The sequence below is a fragment of the Otolemur garnettii genome, unplaced genomic scaffold, assembly GCF_000181295.1.
Source record: "Otolemur garnettii isolate 467f Iridium unplaced genomic scaffold, OtoGar3 scaffold00067, whole genome shotgun sequence".
Taxonomy (NCBI): domain Eukaryota; kingdom Metazoa; phylum Chordata; class Mammalia; order Primates; family Galagidae; genus Otolemur; species Otolemur garnettii.
In genome coordinates this window covers 5,016,690-5,038,435 of record NW_003852462.1, presented here as the reverse complement: position 1 = coordinate 5,038,435, position 21,746 = coordinate 5,016,690, and the positions used below count along the sequence as shown (strand labels likewise).

The window sequence follows — 21,746 nt, the reverse complement described above, 5'->3', positions numbered from 1 at the left end:
CAGCCTGGGCTCAGACCCTCAAGAATTGGCCAGGTTGGGAGCCTCCTGTGGCATTCCCAGGGGTAGAAGGGCAGCTTGACCTAGGCAGCCTGACCCTGGTGCCCCTGCTTGTCTTTGGCAGCTCTTTTCTGCAAAGCCTCTGTGGCCTTGAGGAGGTGGGTGGAGCACCACTCCAGGGAGCCCCGGCCCCTCCTTAGCCAGCAGGCCCTGCCTGCTCCCTTGAATCCACTGGGTTCCTTTGTCCTTCCGCCCTCTGCCACTATCACAGCCCTGAGCTTGTCTCAGAGACTGTAGAGGGCAGAGGTATAAGTAAAAATAGTCAAGAAGCAGGGGGTGACAGGCATCTGAGGGCTTCCCAGAGAAGGTTTGGCAAGTTAGCCCTAGAAGGCAGAAGCAGTCAATGTGAAGTTCTGCCTGTCTTGGCCTCCAAAATTAGCCTAGGCCTGAGCTGCTTCTTCCCAAAGAGGCCTGGGGCTTGGCAGTGGCCTCAGAAACTTTCTTTGCTTCCAGGAAGCCATGGAAACAGGCCTAGAGGGGCACAGCAGGTGCCTGGGATCTGTCCCGGAGGGGCCTCCTAAGCTCCCTGAGGGCCTGTGAGGCCAATCAGACAACCCTGCAGAAGTGACAGCCACAGGCCAGGAGCTCACATCATTCTGTTGCAGGGAGCCGAGATGAGGGCGGGGCCCTCCAATGTCCAGACACAGGCTGCCCAGGGCACAGATGCACAGCCTGACAGCTCGGACCTAGCCAGCCCTCCTTCTGCAGATGCTTTACCCCTCCCCACTCCCTTCTGGGTGCTTACTCTTTGTTCACACCATGTGCACAAGGCCCCCAAGTGTCCTTCTCCCTCAGTGCCTACCAAGGTGACCAGAGTGCCGTTCTTACCGTCCAACGACAGCCAATCGTGCTGAGAGGAAGGGAGTGTGGGCAGGGCCCGAGCTTTGTACTCAAACACCACTGAGTTGGAGATGATCTGGTTGTTGAAGGCAACTTGTAGGGTGACTAGACCAGTATCATGGGCTGAAAGCAAGAGAAAGAGAGGTCAGGTCAAGGGGTGAGGGGGCACCCCACAGCCTGGTGAACCACAGAGGGGCCTGGAATGCCCTGCCCTTGATAGGTTAATGTCCAACCCTCCTCAATCCCAGCCTCTGCCTGCTCATTCCTCAATGCCCACATGCAATGCTGCTGCATTTAGGAACCTTCTTAAATCCCCCCAGATTCAGCCAGGTGCCCTGTAATCAATCCTGTGCGTCTGTATTGTACCTGCCAGTTCAGTTTGTTCCTCTGCTCCCTGGTGGGGGCAGGAACTGAGTGTACGGTACAGATCGAGTAAATAAATGAGTGAATGAATGAATGCTCCTCCATCCCTGCCCCATGGTTGCTTGACTTCTGCTGTCTTCCCATCCATCCTAGGCGGGGTTCAGGTACAACTTCTGCTTTGGACTCCTCTGTGCTTACATCTGTTTCACCTTTTCCTATAAGCTTGTACTGACTCAGTGAAAATGGCATTTCATATATATATATGTATAGTTTTTTTTTTTTTTTTGAGACAGCGTCTTGCTACGTAGCCCTCCATAGAGTGCCGTAGCGTCACAGCTCATAGCAACCTCAAACTCTTGGGCTGAAGCAATTCTCTTCCCTTAGCCTCCCAAGTAGCTGGGACTACAGGTGCCTGCCACAACGCCCAGCTATTTTTGTTGTTGTTGTTGTTGCAGTTGTCATTGTTTAGCTGGCCTGGGCTGGGTTTGAACCTGCCAGCCTGGGTGTATGTGGCTGGTGCCATACCCACTGAGCTATATATTTTTACAATTTCTTCTGCTTCCCAGTTTTTCGCAAGAGTTTCAGCTGTGCCTCACTTACTCTGGTCCAAAGCCAGGGTAGGATGCTTTGGACCCAGTGGGTGCTGAGCCAGGGATGCTGGTGCAAAGGTTGAACCTCCCTCCAGTGATCATAGAAGAAGCTTCTGGAAGTCAGGGTTCTTATGGGTCTCAGCAACCACTCTGAGGGCTGAACCCTACCCAGGGTTCACCAAACACCGTATGTGCTGAACACATGAAAGATATTCTCACCGTGGCAGAGGCCTGCTTTAGTTCTTGAGCGCAGACTGCCACTCCTGGTTCCCTGCACTGCTGTCCTGGGGGATGGCCCCAGACTCCCTGCCTTACCACATCTCCCGGTTATGTGGCCTCTGCCCTGCTTTTCTGGAACACCAGGGCCTTCCTAGTACAGATTTCCAGGAGAACACACATGGGGATCGTGTTACTGTTTGGGCTCTTGGTTGTCAGAAGCTCACAGACAGGAGGAAGCTGTCCAAGTCAGTCACGGCCTGGGGCTGCTCCAGCTCCCCCCCACCCCCAGGCTCTCTGATACAAATCCCACTTCCAGTGGGAAAACCACTCATTTTCCAGCAGCCCCCATCCATCCCAGATGTGTGAAATAACACAGCAGCCACCTGCCATCATCTCCAGGGCACTTTAGGAGTCACTGCCTAAGGGTGACAGTGGAGATTTTCCCTGTGCTTGCCACCTCAGCTCCAAGCCATAATCTGAACCAAGGGGCTCTGTGGTAGTGGTTACCTAGGACCTCTGAGGGGCCTGAGCAGGGATCTCTAGCTAAGTTCAGAACCTCCCACAGCTCTAACAGTGTCCCTGGGCAGATTTCCAAGCTTGTGGAACAGAAGGAAGGGTAGTGGCCATTCATGTCACCTGTGCATCCTCTTCCCAGTCATTCCCAGCCCTGAACTGACTGCTGCTCACAAGTCTTTGAGCTCCTCATTGTGTGGAGGCCTGTTTGGTTCTGGCTTCAAGTGCTCTTCCTTCAAGTTCAGCCCCACATTCCCCCGGGAAGACGGAGAGCTGAAGTTCCCAACCAACCAGCATAGTCTCCTGGGCAGAGGTTGGCTCATGTAACCTGTTCCTCCCTGGGCTGGGAGCTCCTTGGAACCAGGGCCCCAGTTAGGGGCGGGGTCTTATACTTTGCTCTACTCCAGACCTCCTCCATACCTAGAGACGGGGCTACTCTACAACTATTTGGCAAACTAGGAAACAAATGGATGACAGGGGCCAGGCTCTCAGTCAGTCTCAAGCCTTGTGGCTTCTGAGTCCCAGGTCCAAACTTCTTATGTCTAACACAACAAGCCTGAGTGACTGGGCAGAGACTCTGCCTTCCAGCTTTGGGAACCATGAAATGCTCTAGGACCAGAAGAACTGCCTGCTGAGACCTCAACAGCCCTGACACCCTCTCCACACTGCCCCTTGGGAAAGAAAGCTCAGGCCTCATTGATGCAACATTTTCACAAGCTGAGCACCTGAGCAAGGTGCTTCGCAAACCTCCTCTCTCCTCATATTCTCACACATCTGGTGGGCAGTTTTCAAAGATGTAGAAATTGAGGCCCAGAGAGGTCAACCACTAAACTAGAGTCACACGGATGGTTTCTGGAGTATCTGGGATGCTCCCAGGTATGACTGACTGCAGCCCCCAGGATTCTGCAGGTCCTGACCTGGAACACCCTCCAGAAGCACACAGTAGCCAGTTCTCTTATTTTGGAGGGGTCAGATAACTGAGGACAGGCCTGAACAACCCTGCCTTGGATCTTCAGCCAGGCAAGAACCAGGAACAGGAAGTGGCATCTATTTTTAGGCCAGGCGAGCCCCATTCCAGCAACAGGTGACAAGTGGTCTGTTTAATACCAAGCAGCCCTCTCCCTTAGCCCTGCTGGGGCAGGGGCTGCCTTTGCCATGCACAGCCCTAACCCAGCCTGGCTGGCTTCCTAACTGGCTGTGCTCCAGGCCCAGCAGGGCTGCTGGGAGCCCAGGAGGCTGGGTCAGCCCTCTGGAGCCAGGCAGGCAGGGAGCGGGAGACCAGCAGGGGTAGGGGCTCCCTGGGATATCTGTGGTGAAGGAGGCCTTGAGTTCAAGAAAGCTCGGCCCACCCCCTGCAGCCGGGGCTTCCTGCTCTGGGGGCTGCAAGGGGCAACTGAGAGGGAGAAAGAAGAATGCTCTCTGTGGGCTCAGGAACCCCAGGCTGGGTGCACAGTTCAAGGGGACAGAGGGCTGGGGTAGCCAAAGCTCAGGTTGGCCAGAAGGATGCTGGGGCCTGCCTAGAACTGGCCTGCTCTGCTTCTGCCCTTGGGGACCCCTGCTCGCCCTCCCCTTTCCTATGCCTGGCCTTCTCCATGGAGCATTGTTTTCTCTGCTGGCTCCCTGGCTTCATGTGATGAGGGTGGGTCTCCCTGCCCTCTGCCGCCCCTGCCTCCTCCTCCCTTTCTCTTGCTCATTGCTGGGACCAGCTGGGCAGGCCGTCCCTAGACTTCTTGATGCTCAGCCAATGGGGTCCTCCTGATACCAGCCCAAGGAGCTCTAGAAACTCATGCACTCTTTTGCAAATATGCATCCTGCTCTGTGACATGCTGGTACTTTGTGGTGACCAAAAAAGACACAGTCCCTATGTTTACCAAGCCAACAGGCATGATGGCTGGAGGTCAAGGAGGAGTTGACCAGAGAGAGATGCCTTATTAAGTAGATAATGAGGACACCCTGGGAAGGGGAGAGGGTCAGAGCCACAAGGGACAGCAGCAGAGAGGGCCTCTTGATTGGGTTTCTTGGGTAAGGGTCATTGAGCCCCCAAATTAGAAACAAATTGTGTGCATGTGCCTTTTTCAGGGCACAGAGTAGATGGCTTAAAGACATTCTCAAAGGAGTTTGTGCTGTTTATTCTTTGTCTGACACCTCCTGGCCCCCTTTGTCTGACTCCTCCCTTCACCACTCAAGGCCTTCTCTATCTTTCTATAGCCTGCTCTGTGGATTGCATCTCCTGGGCTCCTCTAGTTTCTGGTTGGCTTGGGCCACACAGGCAGGTACAGGAGAGGGGTCTGTCTTGCTGCAAGAGTGGCTCCTGTCCAGGCCCCTCTGCCTGCTAGTTTCCTGTGCTGGCTATTCCTGTATCTATCACCTGGCTTTCTCTTGCTCCAAATAGTCCTCACATCATGTGCTCTTCAAAATGCCAGCAGAGTATGCCTGGGCCCTGTCTGATAGGGAGCACACAGGCCAACACAGATGACATTCTAATGGGCTCCCTGGGACCTACTTCTTCACAGCTGAGGAAACCGAGGCCCAGAGCAATGGTGTGACTTACTTAAGGTCACCCCAAGGCTGACTCCAAGTCAGGTGCTCCATGGCCCCCACACCCTCCTGGGGAGTGGCCGCTCACCTGGGCAGTAGCAGCGCAGCACCCCGGGCTGAATCAAGGACGCTGGCACTGAGATCTGGTCGAACAGGCAGCTGTAGTTATTGCTGGCCTCCTGCCATGGGCCTGTGATGAGGACCTTCACTCCTCCCTGGAGGGTACAGAGAGGGGGACAGAGATGGTGCCACTGAGGGAGGCAGCACAGGGAAGGCCCCTGGGGCCACACTGCTTAGATGGGGGTTGGCACCCCCCTTATGCTGGTCAAACATGCAGATTCCTAGGCCCTTTCCCCTGGGATTCTAGTAAGCCCAGGCTTTTGAGAACCGCTGCTCCAGGACTACAGGAAAAAGAGGGGTTCCCAGTTCCCCTTCCCCACCCTGGGGAAGCCCCAGGCGCCTTCCTCAGTTGGTCCAACATGCAGGCAGCAGCTCCAATCCCTGACCCTCTCCTGCATAACTCAGCAGTTCCAGGCAGAAAGGAGCAAAGAGTTTTTCAAACTACTTCAGCCTGTGATGCACAGGCCAGGTGGGACCCCAGGAAGGAAGCAGAGGAAAGAGAGGGACCTGCTCTGTCGCTGCTTGTCGGCAGACGGCAGACGGAAGGAACTCCATGTTTTGAAAACAGGTCTGGGCAGCTAAGTGTCAGCCCAGGGAACCGAAGTTCTTGTGGGGACTTGAGGAGAGCCCCAGGAGCCCCAGGGTGTGGCGATGGCAGGGGAGGGGCCCAGAAGGGGTGGGATAAAGGAGCTCTATGAGAAAGGCTGCAGAAAGAGAAACCGGGGAGAAGGGCCGGCGCTGGAGGGGCCAGGACTGCCCGGGAGCTGAGCGTGAGACTCAGGGCTGGGGGCTGGGATGGAGTGGGGCCTGGGCATTCGTTCCTCCCGTCGAGGCCACTTGCTCTGTGCCTCTGCCCGGGCTGCTAGACCAGCCCTCGCCCCACAGCAGGCAACTGGCTGGCAGGGGCCCTGACTGCCTTCCTCAGCTCCAGAAGAGAGGACTCCGCCCCCAGGGACCCCTCCCCCTACGCCCAGTCGCCCAGCGACCCCCGAGAGGCTCAGGGGCAGGAAAGCAGCAGGAAGGTTCAGGCACTCCCGGACCTGAAGCTCAGACCAGCCCAGGGTGCGGCAGAGCACAGGGCAGCCCCACGTCACGGCGCCCAGGGCAGTCCTGTGTCCTGGCCTTTGTTCCCGCTTGGCGACTAGTGAGACCGTTTTCTCTCCCTCCAGCGGGTCCGAGGTGGACGATGCGTCCTAGGTCCCCTACTTACGGCGTAGCAGGGAAGAGGGGCTGGTCACTCAGAGTGCAGAGGGTGGGGGCGCTGGCCTCTCTGGCTCTCCTGGCTAACCTTGAGCGGACCCACCCTCGAGGCTCCATCCACCCCACCCCCAGACCAGTAAACACCTTTTCCTGCAGGGGGGCGGCAGCTGCGCAGGTCAGGGGGGCGCGCCACCTAGTGTCCAGGCTGGAGAAGGCGCGAGGCGCGTCTGGAGATGGGGAGGCGGCAGGGGTGCGGAGCAGCCGGGAGGCCCCTCCCCAGTGAACCCTCCCACGGCTGCCAAAGCCACGCATTCCTGCTCGGCCTCTCCTGTGCACCCATCCCGTCCCTGCCCGAGAAGAACCCCCAGCCTCCACACGGAGCTTGCTCCTGATTCTCCCCACAACGTTCCTGTACCCCAGACCTGGCCCCTGTCTGGCCTGGGACATCCTGGGGTCAGGGGTCAGAGGTGGAGGGGGATCCTATTTCCACCTCCGAAGGGCCTCTGCCGGGCTGAACGCCTTTCGGGCTGGGGTGACATTGGAGAGGTCACCTTACCGCTAAACAACCAAAGCTTGGGGGCAGTGGAGACAGCTCAGGGTCAAAAGCAGGAGGCCTGCCTATGCCTTTTAGTAGCTGTGTGTCCTAAGGCAGTGGCCCAACCTCTCTGGTTGTTATTTGGTCTCAAGGGGCCCTTCTGACCCCAGCATTCCTCCGTTGGGATCTATGGCTTTATGGGGGACTTGGGGCTCTGTTGGAAGTGGGAGGGGGCAGGAGTGGGTTCCTGGCTGGGACTAGAGCCAGGTGGATAGGTAGAGCCTGACTTTGGGATGTCTGGAAGCTCCAGAAAGCCAGCTCAGAGCATCACCCTCCCTGGATCCTGGGAAGTGGAAGAGCAATGGCTTCAAAAGGCCACAGACCGTTCCCACGTGAGGAAAAGGGAAAAAAATAACCCTGATCAACAGCTGCGAGCATGGAGCTGGGCTGCTGTGGGGAACAAAGAACGGCAGAAATTGCTGGAGAACATCAGGACCTTCTCCATGGAAACCACCACAGGAAGGCTCAGCATCCATCAGTTCCAGGGACAGTTCCCATGGCAACAGCTCGCCTGGCTGCTGCTCTGAATCACTTGTGATGCTTGTGGCTCTAACTGCAGCCTCTTCTGCCTGCTGCGCCAGGAGTGTCAGTGGCAGGAGATGACGCAGGAGGGTTTGGGGTGGGAGGGAGCACTAAATGCCATCTGAGGTCTCTACGCCCAGGGCATGCTGAGAGTCCAGACTTCTGATGCAGCCAGGGCAGATCCTGGGGCATCGGGGGCACCTCTTGGTTGTGTGTGTGTCTGTGTGCAGATGCGTGCATGTTGGTGACCAGCTGCAGCTGGAGGTGAAAGGGTGGACAGAGCAGAGGAGAGATGGGAGCAGCCCATGGGAGGGAGGGACACTCAGAGAAGAGACAGCAACATGGGCTGGCCATGACATTCCTGCTGCATGGATGCCTGGGAATCATCCAGGTTTAGAGTGGGTGGAAGATGCTGGGTGACCATTTAGCCTGACTCCATATTTGCAGACTGGAAAGCAAGGCCAGGGCTTTCGTGCCTGGCCACAGAGCCCTCCCTGAGCTTAACTGAGCCTGGCTAGAATGGGTTCCCAATGCAGGAGGCACGTGGACTGATGAGGGGCGAAAGGGAGGCTTGGGAGGGCAGAAGGTGCTGCCTCCTGCACAACTAGGGGTGGGGGGGTGTCCCCTGCTGTGGCAGGGGGACAGTGGCCTGGGTGGGGAAGGACAGCAAGGAGGAAGGGGTAGGTCAGAGCCACCAGAGCCTCATGTTGAAGCCACATTGGGCTCCAAAGGGACCAGCTGGGTGGCATCTGTGCATTTTGCAAATCAAATTGAATTTGAGTTGCTTTTGTTTCTGGGTAGCTGGAAGCATCCAGGGTTCTGGAAAACCGGGGCTGGATGCTCGCCCTGCCACCACCCAGACTGCTTTCGCTTTTCCTTTCCGAGGGCGCCCTCGCGTGGCGAGCGGCTGAATTGACTTTCTCTAAGAGTTTAGGGATCCACAAGCGGGGAAGGAACACAGAGGCCAAGCCTGCTAAGTCTGTCAGACCCAAGGGGCCCAGGGACCTGCATTCACAGGGAAAAGGGGATTCTCCTCTGACCTCCTAGCTCCTGCAAGACTCGGGCTCTAGGGAGTTTCTAAGCATCTCAAGGACCAAAGAACTAGGAGTGCTCCAAAGCCACCTCTTAGCCATTTACAGATAGGGAAACTGAGGCCCAGAGGGTCAGATCTCGAGGGGTGAGGACCAGAAGACAGCTCTTGAGTCCTGGCTCTGACTTCCCACTGCACGCCACTCCTAGCCCCCACCTCATCCCTTTGTAATTGCTTTCTTAAGCCCCATAGGCTCAAGAGAGATAAGATACGCAGCTGGCCGGTGTGGAGGCTGGGGAACTTTGGTGGGAACTGTAATGAAGCTACTGAGTTCAGTGCTGCTAATAGGAGCAAGGGTCAGAAACAGGGTCATTCTGGGCCATACCAGGAGGAAGGTGGGTGAGATCCTGCTGGGCTCTAACTAATGGGGGTGGGACCTAGAGGACTGACAGAAGAGGCAAGGGCTGTGCTGAGCACTTTCCTTGCTTAGTCCTTACAAGGAGGTATTGTTGTTCCAATTTTAGAGACAGAAAAGGAAGGGTGACCTTGACCAAGGTCACTGGATAGTAAGTGTGGAGCCAGGATTTGAATACTGCCAGCCCTAGCCTTCTCCTAACCATATACATCTGGTGGTCACCTCTGGGTTTCCAAAAGCAAGCTGCACACAGACACAGTGGGCGGGCAGCAGCTGGGCAATCTAGACCCCTGCCTTGTCTCCAGGCCAACTTGCCCTAAGGCTGGGACAAGTTGCTTTTCCTTTCCTAGGAATGATAGGGAATCTTTCTGGGGATGAGAGAGGACATTTATACATAGCATTTCTTGGCTTTGCCAGAAGGGAAAGAAAGGTTCTTCCCTTGGTATTCTGTAGCAGCTCTCACCCTGGCATCTAGTGAACAGCAGCAGCCATGGGCCAGCCACTCCCTGGGGTGCAAGTGTCAGATCAGGCCCCGTGGTAGACAGATTGCTCCCTGAGCACCTGGCAGGCTTGGGGGGGTCGGTAGGACAGGATGTGTCCATATGCAGTGGGGTACTTAGGAAAAGCCCAGGCCACTCTGTCTCCTTTGCTATTCTGCTCTAGGGAAAAAGCAAAGATTCCTCCTTAAACCCTTGTGCCCCTGAGGCAAGAAATCCTGTTTTTTTGGAGTAGTGGCTCTCAAAGTAGGGGGCACAGGTTGGAATCCTGCATCATATGACAGGGGCTTGATTCTGCAGAGGGCCAGACTTGCTTGGAAAGAATCTTAAAGATGACTGTTCAGAAGCTCTACCCTATTCGGGGTTGATGAGAGGTTGTTCTGTTTGTTCCTGCTTGACTTAGTGACACAGAATAAGAGCAGTGGATAAGCATGATGTACAATGGCAATTTTCGAATGTTTTTAGCAGGCCTGAGACCCATTTAAAAAAAAAAAAAGCAAAGCAAAGCACAGGTAGACTGTTTACACATAAGCCAAGAAACAGCAGACTGCTCTGGCAGGTGCTACAATGGGGTGGGGGGACTTCTGCCTTCAAGGACACCCTGGTTTTTCCTTGCTCCAGTGAAGTTTGAGCACCGCTGCTTGAGTGCTGGAGGAATTCCAAGTGCCCTGGGGATGGAGGGACAGGAAAGCCTTGTCTTTACAGTCCAGAGCCTTATCCAAAGGCCAGCCACATGCAGTGAGCATCCCTTAGCTGTGTGACTGCGTGGGGGCAGGTGATGGGAGCGGTGGCGGCTGCTTACCTCAGGGTAAGACCACTCTGGGGAGTAGTCGGTCACCATGAACACCCGTCCACTCTGCTGCAGCATCCCCAGGGTGCCCTGGGCCGAGGCGGCTGAGACCACCTCTGCGACGTGCATGTAGGCCATGGTGCTGGCCCCGGCCTCTGCGCTGCTCAGCTGCAGGCCCCCCTGCTGGGGGCTGCAGCAGGGGATGCACATCTCCGCCTGTGTGAAGGGGACGCGCGCCCCGTCTTCCGACTGTGAGAGCGCCGCACTGTCCCCCGACACCAGCTGGTGCCCGTAGATGGTCCCGCTGCCCCCCTCCACGGAGATGAAGTCATTGATCAGGTCAGAGAACTGGTTGCTGAAGGAGATATCAAAGTGGTCCAGGCTGAGCTCCATGTTGGAGGCATTGCCAAGGCTGGGCTGGGCCACCGGGTAGAGTCCCTGCACCACGTTTCCTGGGAGGATGGGGACTCCGCCGGCAGTGCGGATCACCCCGTTGGTCTCGGGCTGCAGGTAGTGCTCAGAGCTGCAGGACTGCAGCTCCCCAGATTTGAGGAGGACCTCGCCCCCTTCTGCTGCCTGTGAGGTCTCCATGGTGACCTCCCCTTCGGCTGTCATGGTCTGGAAGTTGGCCTGGAACTGCATGAGGTGGAGGGAGGAAGTGGACTCTATCCGGGTCTCCACGTGGCCACTGCAAGAGCTGGTCTGGGACGAGGCTTCTGTTTTCACCGTGGGCATCACAAAGGTACCCCCAGAGTCACTCAGGCTGCTATGGGCATTTTGCTCAAGGGGAAGGGGTTTGCTGGCATCCTGCAGGAAGAAGCTGGGGGAAGGGGTCTGGTGGATGTGGGGGCTGTGGCCTGTCTGGCTGAAGCTGGACGTGTAGTCCTTATTGGAGTCTATGGCACTGAAGTCCATCTGCTCCAGGGTGGTGCTGGGACTCAGGCCACCACCCGATGGCAGAAGGCTGGAGCCGGCGGTCAGGGTGAGGGAGCTGGACGCTGAGGCTGCTGCAGAGGAGGAGTATGCTTCTTTGGCCATCTGCTGCTCAAAAGAGGTGTCCTCGGTCTTAATCTCCTTAGTGAGGACGGTGGTGAAGCTGAAGCCTCTCTCCACGGGTGGTGAGTGCCGGACATTGGTGCTGACCATCTCGGCTTTCAGGCCTCCGCCCCCGTACGTCTGGCCCTGCTTTGGGTTATTGAGGAAACAGTCGGGGTCAAAGTTCATAGTGGTTTCTGGAATCTTTCGGCCACCATCGAGGGTGGTGGAGAGGACCAGCTCTTCAGACACGTTGGTGGGCAGCATTGACAGGCTCTCCGAGCTGCCCGTGGTGGGGAAGGCGAACTTGTGGCCGTCAGAGCTCACAGCCAGGACGAGGCCCTGAGAGGCGTCGGGGGAGAGGAGGTGGTGGTTGGGGCCAGCGGTGGGGGACATGGTGTACACGGCCTCATTGGTGACCTCCGACATGAACACCGTGGCGCTTTGGGACAAGCTCCCCATCACAGAGGCCACCGCCATGCTGGACACACCGGTGACCACCGGGCTATCCACCATGTCTGGGTCACTGTTGAGCCCGCTACTGATGGACACTGGGGAGCTCTGGGTAGTGTCGGGGACCTCCACCTGGTTGGTGGAGGAGACCTCGGTGCTGTTCTGGTGCAGCAGCACGGGCTTGGCCACCTTGCCGTTCCTCTTCTCGCGGCCCGAGCCCTTGCTGTGGCTGTGCTCGTGCTTCCCCTCAGACACGTCATTGTGCTGCACCTCTGAGTGGCTCCCGTACCCCCCTGTCCGTGGCTCAACCTTCGGCGAGATGATTCGGTGTTTGGCACTGTTACACTTGTGGTGCACACTGCTGCCTGCTCCTGCAGAGATCAGAGCGCACACACACATGCACACGCACATGCACATGCACACACACACGCAAAGAGGGAGTCAGAGCTGGGACTTCGGTGGACCCTGCCTCTGAGCAGCTGGAACCCTAGCAAAGTCCGGGCCCCACTCCTTAGATCCTCAGGGTCTCAGACCCACTTACCCTGGGGCTCTCCCACAGCCTATGTGACCCTTCTCCATATACTGGGGGCCTTTATCTTTGATGCTCTTTTCAAATAGGAATGACAGCGTCCTGGCACATGGAAGTCAGGAGGGAGAAAGTGGAGAGACTGCCACCACTCACCTGGCTCTTGCTGGCCAGAAGGGCTCAGCCCAGCGATGGTGGCTGTGTCCCTACCACTTCCCCCAACTTCCCGGACTTACTCAGGCCGAGCAGTGTTTCAGGAAACCTGTCCTAAGTGTTTCAGGAAACCTGTCCTTTGGGTGCTCCAGTAGGAGCCACTCATGAGGACTGGAGGGCAGAAGTCACTGGCAGGTGGACAGAATGTACTTGTTGGGTCAACTCTAAGGCCCTAGCACCAGAGAGGGCGCCTCAGCCCTCAGAGGCAGAAAGGTATGTAAGCCTGGGCCTGTCCTCAGCTATCTGGGGGGAGAGGGGGGGAGGAAAGTTCTAAGTCCCAACCTGGAACAAAGCCCTAACCCTCTTAGTTTAGAGGCAGAGAAGAAAAATTCCTCAGAAGCAGAGCACTTCTGAGCGCGGGGGAGTCTTTGCAGCCCCTTTGGACCCGCAGGCCAGGACGGCTTTTCTCTCCCACTCCATCTGATATTTTCATTATTTTTATTCCATTGGATGAGGGTCACTTTGCTTTTGATAAAAGGGTGAATTCTCCCCGATCCTGTTACACAGCCCCACCATCAAGATTCCTAAATGCACGAGGACTTCACAGAGAAGTGACGTGACCCTTTAATGGAAATATCTAATTAAGGCAGCCAAGGGATGGAGAACGCACATTTCAAAGCGCAAATACCATTATCAGAGAAACAGCCACATTAGGATGGAGAGTGCCAGGCGCTTGCTGCTCGTGGCAGAGACACAGATTGAGGGACAGGAGGAGCGTGTGTGGCCCCATTGACTATAGGCAGATCTCCCTGGAATGCCAGGGCCTAAGACTTGGGCTCCTGCTGAAGGTGCCAGGGATGTGGGCCCTGGCAGGCACCTGCAGTGGACAGACGGAGGCCTGGGGCCCCAAACCTCCTCACTTTCCAACTCTGCTCTTGCCCCATTCCTGGAGGGAGGCGCCTCTCTGGAAATTGTTCCCTCTGGCCCAGCCAGCAGTATGGAGCAGGGTGCCAGCTAGGGTGCCTGCTGTGTCTGTCCTGGTAGTCGTGGGTTGCCCCAGGATGGCTCCCTCTTCCCTGTCTAGATGCCATGGCCACCCCTGTGTAGAAGCCCACCACACTGCCTGGCGGGGACCCACACCCTGTGTGCCCCAGGAGCCCCTGCTCACCCAAGCTGCCGGTGCAGAGGCAGTTGTGGGTCCGCGGCTGGGGCTTGGTCTGGTGGCTGTCCAGGATCTGCTGCACCAGCTGCTCCACCGAGAAGCCCGAGCTGCTGTTGCCGTTGCTGCAGGTCCACTTGATGCCGTGGACTGCGGAGAGAGCAGTGTGGGTCGTTAGAGGCACGGAGCGGGGGGACCCAGACCCTCACAGCCGAGGGCAGCCCCCTCTCTGCTGGAAGACCAACTCCAGGGGTGACCTGCTGAGCATGTGAGAGGAGGGAGAAGGGCAGCCAGCCTGCCCCTGCCGGAGCTGGAGTCCTGGGGAGTTCCGGCCTCTTCCTCCCCTCATGTCTTCCCTGCCTTGAGTTTTGCTTTTGTTTTCTAAAAGTGTGAGTGCACCAGATGGTGGTAGGCTGAGGGACCTCCCCAGGCTGCAGGCACCTCTTGGCGCTCGGAGGATGGAGGTTGGTGGGCTTAGGGAGCAGAAAGGACCAGGCTCTCTGCAGGGGACAAGGTCCACTCTGGGCGGGAGAGCTTCAGCTCCTGCCCTCACCAGACTTCTCAGCCTCAAAGGAGACACAACCCAAGGGCCTGGATGGCCCAGTGCTGCCTGCCACCCTGCAACCCCCCATACTGTTGTGGTCCCTGGAGTTGGGGTGCTGAACCCAGAGTGAGTAAGCTCTACTGCTGCCGGGCAGGGCAGGGGCTGACCTCCACACTGCTCTGCCCAGCTGAACATAGGGGCTGAGTCTCATGCCAGCTCTCTGCTATTCCCCGTCCTCAGCTGGAGTGGACCTGGCTAAGAGGGGCTGAGCCCTGAGCCCAGCATGTGGCCCAGCTCCGGTGGGGCTGGGCTCCGGAGGCAGTGAGGTCGCAGCCCTCTGTTGAAGCTGTTGCCTCGTGCTCTGGGAGGGACATGCCACTTGTAGGGGACACAGGGTCACAGGAGGAAGAGGCCAGTGGTTTTACTAATACAAGGACAATTTCCTTCCTCATTTGGCCAAAGGTTCTGACATGTGGACTCCATGCTGACACATGCTGAGAAGTGCTGACCCTCGCAGCTCCTGTCCTAGCTCTGAAGGGTCCAGAATGCAGTCACCAGGAGAGCTGGGTCGGTTTCAGACCTGGATTTGAGTCTAGGTTTTGATCTTGCTGTGCAGATCCGGGCGAATCACTCAGCCTGGCTGAGCCTCAGTTTTCTCACTGGTAAAATGGGAATATAATAACAGTTCCTGCCTCCCTGATTATCAGGAGGAAATGCCATTTACATGCCTGGCACTTTGTGTGGGCCCAACAAAGAGTGACTATTGTCATAACTGTTACTGGTCATGATGGCGATGACGGTGACAAAACTCAGGCAAGGCTGGTGCTGCCCTGGGGCTTGGGTGACCTTATGGGGCCAAGCTTAGAAAAGGAAGCAGGATGCCTCTTGTTGTGAAAGGCACAGACAGCTCAGCCCTGGGATGCTGGGGGCAGCCACATCTCATGCCTTTCAAAGAAAAGGACCCATGTGTGAGGGTTGGGATCTGGCCAGGACACCTGCAGGGAGCTGGTTTCCTTCTTGGTGAGAGCTGCCCACCTGGCCCCAGTGTTTGCTCACTTCCCTGCCCTCTGCTCCTCTCCGATGAGACCCAGCCTTCTGCACCTTCACCTGTCCCCAGAAAGACCCAGATTCTGATGGGTCATCCAGAGGAAATGAGTTGGGCACAGTGAGCCCCGAGTGTGCTGAGCTGCCTGGCCTGGGCTCCCTGGAGGACTCTCTGGCAGCCCCAGAAGAACTTCATTCTCACTGACTTGGGTTTACGGTTCTCCCTGCTCACCTTGTCCCCAGCAAGGGAAACCCCAGGCCAGACATTTTAAAACCTCATCATGGTTACAAAGCCCTTTTCTCCAATAAGCCTCTCCCTAGAAATCGAACATGGAGGGCAGAGAACAGCAGAAGCGGCCTGGTGGGGGCAGGCTTGCTTGTTGGCCTGTCTCCTGCCCAGGGCCCTCTTTGGCTGAGGACCTTTCCAAACTCATTCTGCAGATGAGAAAACAGAGGCTCAGGGGGAGGAGGTGACAGCCCGTATCACCCTCCGGTGGCCACAGGGCAGGATTTGGGACTGCCCTCTGTACCACTGCACATGCAATGGCCAGTCCCAGCTGTCTGTCCCCTACCCTGGCTATGCCCAGGCTCCAGCTTGGAGATTCTGATGTCATTGGTGTGTGCGTGTGTGGGGGGCACCAGGTATTTTTTTAAAATACCATTAGAATGGGGAACCCTCAGCTCTGTCCTAAGCCTGAACTCAGCAGGGACTGCAAGTTTGAGAGCAGAAACACCTGCAGAGCTCATCAGCACTGCCACCTGTGGGGACTTGAGCAGATGTCCCTTGCAAAGCCTGGCCAGAAGTTCTCCAGGAAAACCCTCACTGAGTGTGAACTTGGCAGTCTGGGTAGAAGAGTTGTTCTCAGAGCAGCTCTGCCTTTGCCTTTTGGCCTCCTGGCCACACCCCATTCTTGGATGTTGGGGCTGGGTGGGCTTGTGAATCCCTTAACTGGCAGAACGTCCTGGGATTTCTGGTCAGGGGCCCCTGTGCACTGACAGCTACTGCTGGGGGCAGGTTGCTTCCTGCCCCCAGGGGTGGGGTGGGGGTGAGGCTAGTGCTTTCTCTGTCTCCTATTCTCTGCCTTATGCTGTGAAGGTTATACAATGAGGACCCAGTGAAGGGTGACAGATTGCAAGCAGAGTTTCTGGATGCTTAATGCAAATCACCTACTATCTTGGCACATCCAGCATGCAGATCGTCCCCTCCCCCTCAGGTGCTGGGGACAGGGTGGGGAAAAACCCCCTCCTCTGAGGTGGCCAGTTGTTAGCACTGAATATCAAACACCATCAAGATGGCTTTCAGCATGTCATGCTCTGCTTCCCCGCACGTCCTGAATCAGTGGGAAGGCAGATCTCTATAGGGAGAAAAGCGCTTTCTGAAAGGAGGGTAAACAGCACCAGCAGCAGCCCCTTCGCGGCCCCACCCTTGGTAAAGCAGCACATGAGAAGCTTTCTGAATAGTACGCGGGGGTGTGTGACCTTCCGTGATGTGTAAGGTCATGGCACGTCGTGAAAGGGAGGGGGCACAGAATGAGAGAGAGGCATTCATTCCCAGAAAGGTAACCTCCCTGTGGCTCTGGGTCACATCTGTCCCTCGGTGGAGGGCACCGGACTCCTGGCTCCCAGGCATGGTTGGCTGCCTTGCCCCCGGCCAAGCCGGTGGACCCAGGGCCACTCAGGGGATGGAGAGGGATCCATGTCCCCAGGAAGGCTGTGACAGAGGAAGCACTGGAGAGAGACAAGCACAAGGGTGGGGTGGGAGGAGCCAGGATGGCCACACTGGCCACTGAGAAGTAGGTGCTGGGCTCCGTAAAGGGTGCCCTCCTGCAGCTGCCCTAGGACCCATAGGCCTGGGGACTGCATCGTTTCAGATGGGGCCAGCGGCAGTGCAGAGCGGGTGAGGACTGTTCCTCTGAACTAAGGCTGGGGTGGCTGCCGCAGGACCTCAGGGCCCACTCCAGCACGGACTTGGGCAGCTACAGATGTTTACCCTAATCGCAACCTGCAGAAGGCAGCGGTGCTTCCACTAATATGAATAATCAAAATGAAATCAATGACAACAGCATGTGGGCATGCTTTGGAGAGCATCTTCTGATGAACAATTTACCCAAGAGGCGGCCAACCGCCGGGAAGAGAGTAATTGAGATCTGGAAGAGGCTGGGGGAGGGTGTGGGGGGCTCACCCCCATGCCGGGCAGGCTGCCAGCCGAGGGCCTCATGGGTTATGGCTGTTTCAGCCCAGGTCCCTGGGAAGAAGTGGAGAGCTTCCGCTAGGCAGGCTAAGCCTATGTCCAGATAGAGCCCCTATTTTCTTCCATTATGAACTGAATTGTGCCCCCCAAAAGTCTTGAGTCAAAGCCTAACCCCTAAAGCGACTATATTTGGAGGTGGGACTTTAAGGAGGTCATAAAGTTTAAATGAGGTCACATGGGCGGGGTCCTAATGCAACAGGGCTAGACTCCTTACAAGAAGAGGAAGAGACACCGGGGGGACCGAGGAAAGGCCATGTGAAGACACGGTGAGAAGGGGGCCATCTGCAAGGCAGGAAGAGCAGCCTCACCAAAAACCAGCCACAGGGGCACCTGCATCTTGGGCTTCCAGCCTCTAGAACAGAAATTGCTGTTGTTAGAGCGGCCAGTCTGAAGAGTTGTTACGGCAGTGTCTTAGTTTGTTCCATGCTGCTGAAACAGAACACCCAGAGGGGTAATTTATAAACGAATAGGCTCGTGGTTCTAAAGGCTGGGAAGCCCAAGATGCAGGTGCTGGCGTCTGGCAAGGGCCTCCTTGCTGTCATCACATAGTGAAGGTCAGAGGAAAAGAACCCGTTTGCGGGAACCCTTTGTATGGTGGCAGTCATCTGTTCACCAGGGTAGAGCCCTCACGACCTAGACACCGCCCATTAGGCCTCACCTCCCAGCACAGTTGCATTGGGGATTAAATTTCAACATGGATTTTGGAGGAGACAAATATTCAAACTGCAGCAGCCAATCTGAGCAGACTAGTACATGGGGGCTCAAGCCTCCTCCGCCCCCCCCCCCCGGCTCCTTGGTTGAAGGCCCGCAACCTCCAGAGAGATCACCCTGTCCTGCACATACCATGTGTGTGTCTGGGGGGGGGCAGTTAATGTGTGTGTGTGTAGTTCAAGGGGCCCTGGCATCAGGGGCTTGCCAGAATCCCACCCTTCTTCCCAGCACAGACCAGATTAAACCCCACCTAGACCTACTGAATCAGAAACCCTGGAGATCCAGCATCCTTGTCCTAATAGGCCCTTCATAGGGCTTCAAATACACACTCAAGTTTAAGTTGTATCAAGGCTACATCTCTACCCTCCAATGATCCTCTAAGGCACACGATCCCATTTGATTACCATAAAATCTAAGACTCAGAGAAGTCATGTCGGTGCCCAAGGTCACACAGCTGATAGATGAGGTAGAGGTGAGGAAGGCTTGCAGATCCAACATCTTTTCACCCAGTGACTTGCCTGCCTGCGTCCCTCCCAGGCCCAGCTTCTTCTGGAGGAATGAAGTTAGTCTGGACCCTGATCTGCTCAGTGGGCAGAGGAGAAAAGCTTCCCTCCCTTCAAGAGGTGGAGGTTCTCAGCCTCATGCAGTGAGAGGAGTCTGATTTCCTGCAGCGGAATCTGGGGCTGAGACGAGTGCTACTCATCTGAGCTGGACAGGGCCAGGCTCACTTTGCTGGTGGTGTCAGTAGGAGGCAGAGAATTTGAAGTCCCTGGCTCTTCACTTGTAATTTTCCTCACTTAGGGGCCAGGCCAGGTGGGCAGTCAGTCTGAGTGAGTGGCTGCTCAGCTGGCCAAGCCCCCTGGCCAGAGCAGAAGGAACTCTCCCATCAGCCTCCAAGGGGAGGGTTTGATGGAGCCTGCTGGTGGGAAATCCAGAGCAAGCCAGAGAGGGAGCGGCCAGGAGGCCCAGGGGCGGCACCGTCTCAGTGAGGCTGGGGTGGCCCATGGCAGTGCAGTGTTTAGGCTGGAGCCCTGCGGCTTCCTGCAGGTACATCCTGGCCTCCCTGGGGCAGGCTGGCGTGCCTAGGCAGGGGTGCTTTTAGGGGAAATTTCTATGAAAGACGAACCCAATTAAAGGCCCAGGGTTCACGTGGGCAGCGTTGGCTCCAAGACAGGGCCTCATGGCTCAGACTTCCTGTCATTGGGGGTGGACAGGGGACCCACTGAGTGACAGCCTTGGGGGGGCCCAGGGGCAGCTTCCTTTTGGTTGTCCATGGAAGCCACCGACTTTCATTCCTGACGTGGCTGCCCTATGTACCAGTGGAGCTTTCCTGAAGGGCAAGGCGGACCTCTTAGCTCAGTGCCCTTGAGCTGGCTACGCGTCACTCATGTCACTGTTTCCCACAAAGATAAATGGACACCACACCTCAGAGTCTGGTTTGGTGGCATGCACAGGAGATCCGAGCAGGCCGGGGTGGAGAGCCCCGAGTGAGAGGATGCTTTCTGCTCTGAAAAGGATTTGGACAAAGAATCAGAAGGGGGAAGTCTGGGAGCTCCCCCTGGTCCCCCAAGGCCTTGGGAAGTGGGCAGGAGCCAGATGTCTGCCCCCCTATGCTCTGCAGGGCAGTAATTTCTGGAAGGATGACAGGGTAAGTCCGGCTGGAGTGTTGGTCACCACGGTAACAGCACAGGCAGCACCTGCTGGAATCGACATTTGGCCTTTCTTTGCAGGGGGAGCGATTCCTTGGTTCTCTGGTAAGCAAGTGACAAAGACAAGTGGCAGTGTCCTTGTCCAGAGGGCTGTGGAGGCCCCTTCATTCTCCTTGGCCTGCTCATCCTTTCCTCCCACCCAAGAAAGACCACCGCCCAAGGAAGATCCATACCGAGGGTGACCATTTGACTCATGGAACCAGGTCACCCTGGGAACTAAAAAGGGTGCTGAGTCATTTGTCCAGGCAGTGGTATAGACAACTAGGAGTGACTTTTTGGGTCCCTCCAAGTTGTTGACACTAGGCCTGTCTCCACGGCGACAAAGTCAGTGGGAAACAGCAGCTGGGCTGGGCTAATTTTCACCGTATTCTTGTTGACAGGAGCACAGGCCCTGCTTCTGATTTCTTGGTTCAACTGGATGAAATTTTCATTAGATTTAATGTCTCATATCCAGACACCCACGTACTATTCAATTTCCCAATCTCGCCACTCAACTCTCATTCTCCTATTGGTCCTGAGGACAAAATTTGCAGAAATCTCATTTCAAGGAGTGCAGAGGCTCAGCGGGGACAGGATGGAGTGGGTGCTTGTGTGTGTGGTGTGGGGTATATTTGCTGTGTTCCCGGTGAGCTTGGGATTTCTGGTTCTCATTGTCTGGGATGTGGGGCTTCAAGGTTCCCCCTTTTACCAGGAGGCACAGGCTTTGATGCAGTGTCACACATCCTCTGGGAGAAGGCAGAGGCTGAGGGCCCAGCAGACAGCCTGGGTGTTGAAACTTAACCTGGCCATCTCTTTTCAGGCAGACGGGCCTCAGAGGTGAGGTGCAGGGAGGGAGCCAATTGCTGCTGGCCAGTGACTCCAAGGCCAGGAGATGCACAGCATGTGGGACGGCACGTCCTTTGCCTCTGCACTTGACCTCACTGGACAGCTCCAAGCTGCTCAGTGACATAGAAAGTGGCCAGATGTGGCACTTGAGAGCTGCCTGGAGGCTCTCAGAATATCTTCCTGATTGGCTAAGTGGCATCATTACCAGGCTGGGAATTCTTCCCACCATAGGAGCAGGGATATGCTAGGATTTCTGATTGTCTAGAAACATGACAAAAACATTTAGCAGGGAGGGAAGAAGCTTCGATGATACTGCCATGTGGCTCCTGGTATCCCATTCTCCCAGGCCCTGGCAGGGGCAGAGATGGCAGGGATGAGGGAGTGACCTGCTGTCCATCCAGCCTCCCCCGCCTCTTACCTCTGGTGAGACTGCCCTAGGACCCTCGGCTTGGCTGCCCTTCAGGTGTCTGGAGGGAGGCTGCTCCCAACTGCGTGGCCTAGAACCTTTGACTTTCAGAGAGGCTGCAAATCTGGAGATCTAATTGTTGGAAACATTCTAAATTTAACAGACCCACTCCCTGGAGCTGAGCAGGGCTCAGAATCAGCTCTGGGTGGCAGTGAGGTCTGGGACTTAGGCAGCACAGATGCCTTCCCAGCACCGGCACAGAGGGCTCCATGAAAGCAGGGACCCATGTAATAGCAGGGGGTGAGCAGAGCTGAAGTGGCCCTGAGCAGGGAGAGGCAGGAATCAAAAGGAGTATTTCTCTTCCAGCCCTACGTGGGGCTGGCTGAGCTCCATAAGATGTAGCCTGAGGGGGGAATGAACATTTGCAACAGGACCCTGGATGGTGATGCCCACTGGCTGCTCTTAGCTGGCTGCTCCCATGCCAGCAGGCCCTTCCCAGGCCCTTCCATGCTGTCCCTGCCTCCCCTGACTCCTGTCCTGTGGACACAGGCAGGAAGCAAGGCCTCTGCTGTTTAGGACAGAGCTGCTGTCCCTGTCCCTGGGCCTGCCACAGGGACATAGATGTACTTCCTTTGGTGGGA

The 21,746-nt window shown here is 56.5% G+C and overlaps 1 protein-coding gene across 4 annotated transcripts in view; it reads right to left on the bottom strand.

Moving 5' to 3' along the window:
* Positions 1 to 21,746, bottom strand: part of CAMTA1 (calmodulin binding transcription activator 1) — a 796,995-nt gene that overhangs the window by 78,215 nt on the left and 697,034 nt on the right. For 3 of the 4 annotated variants that reach the window (XM_023515181.1, XM_023515183.1, XM_023515182.1), the window contains 4 exons: positions 13,625 to 13,765; positions 10,302 to 12,148; positions 5,209 to 5,335; positions 886 to 1,020 (listed from right to left, as the gene is read on the bottom strand). In XM_023515181.1, the coding sequence (XP_023370949.1) occupies positions 886 to 1,020; positions 5,209 to 5,335; positions 10,302 to 12,148; positions 13,625 to 13,765 (2,250 nt within the window). Of the gene's footprint in view, positions 1 to 885; positions 1,021 to 5,208; positions 5,336 to 10,301; positions 12,149 to 13,624; positions 13,766 to 21,746 lie in introns of those variants that run through there. The other variant, XM_023515184.1, reaches the window with a different exon arrangement.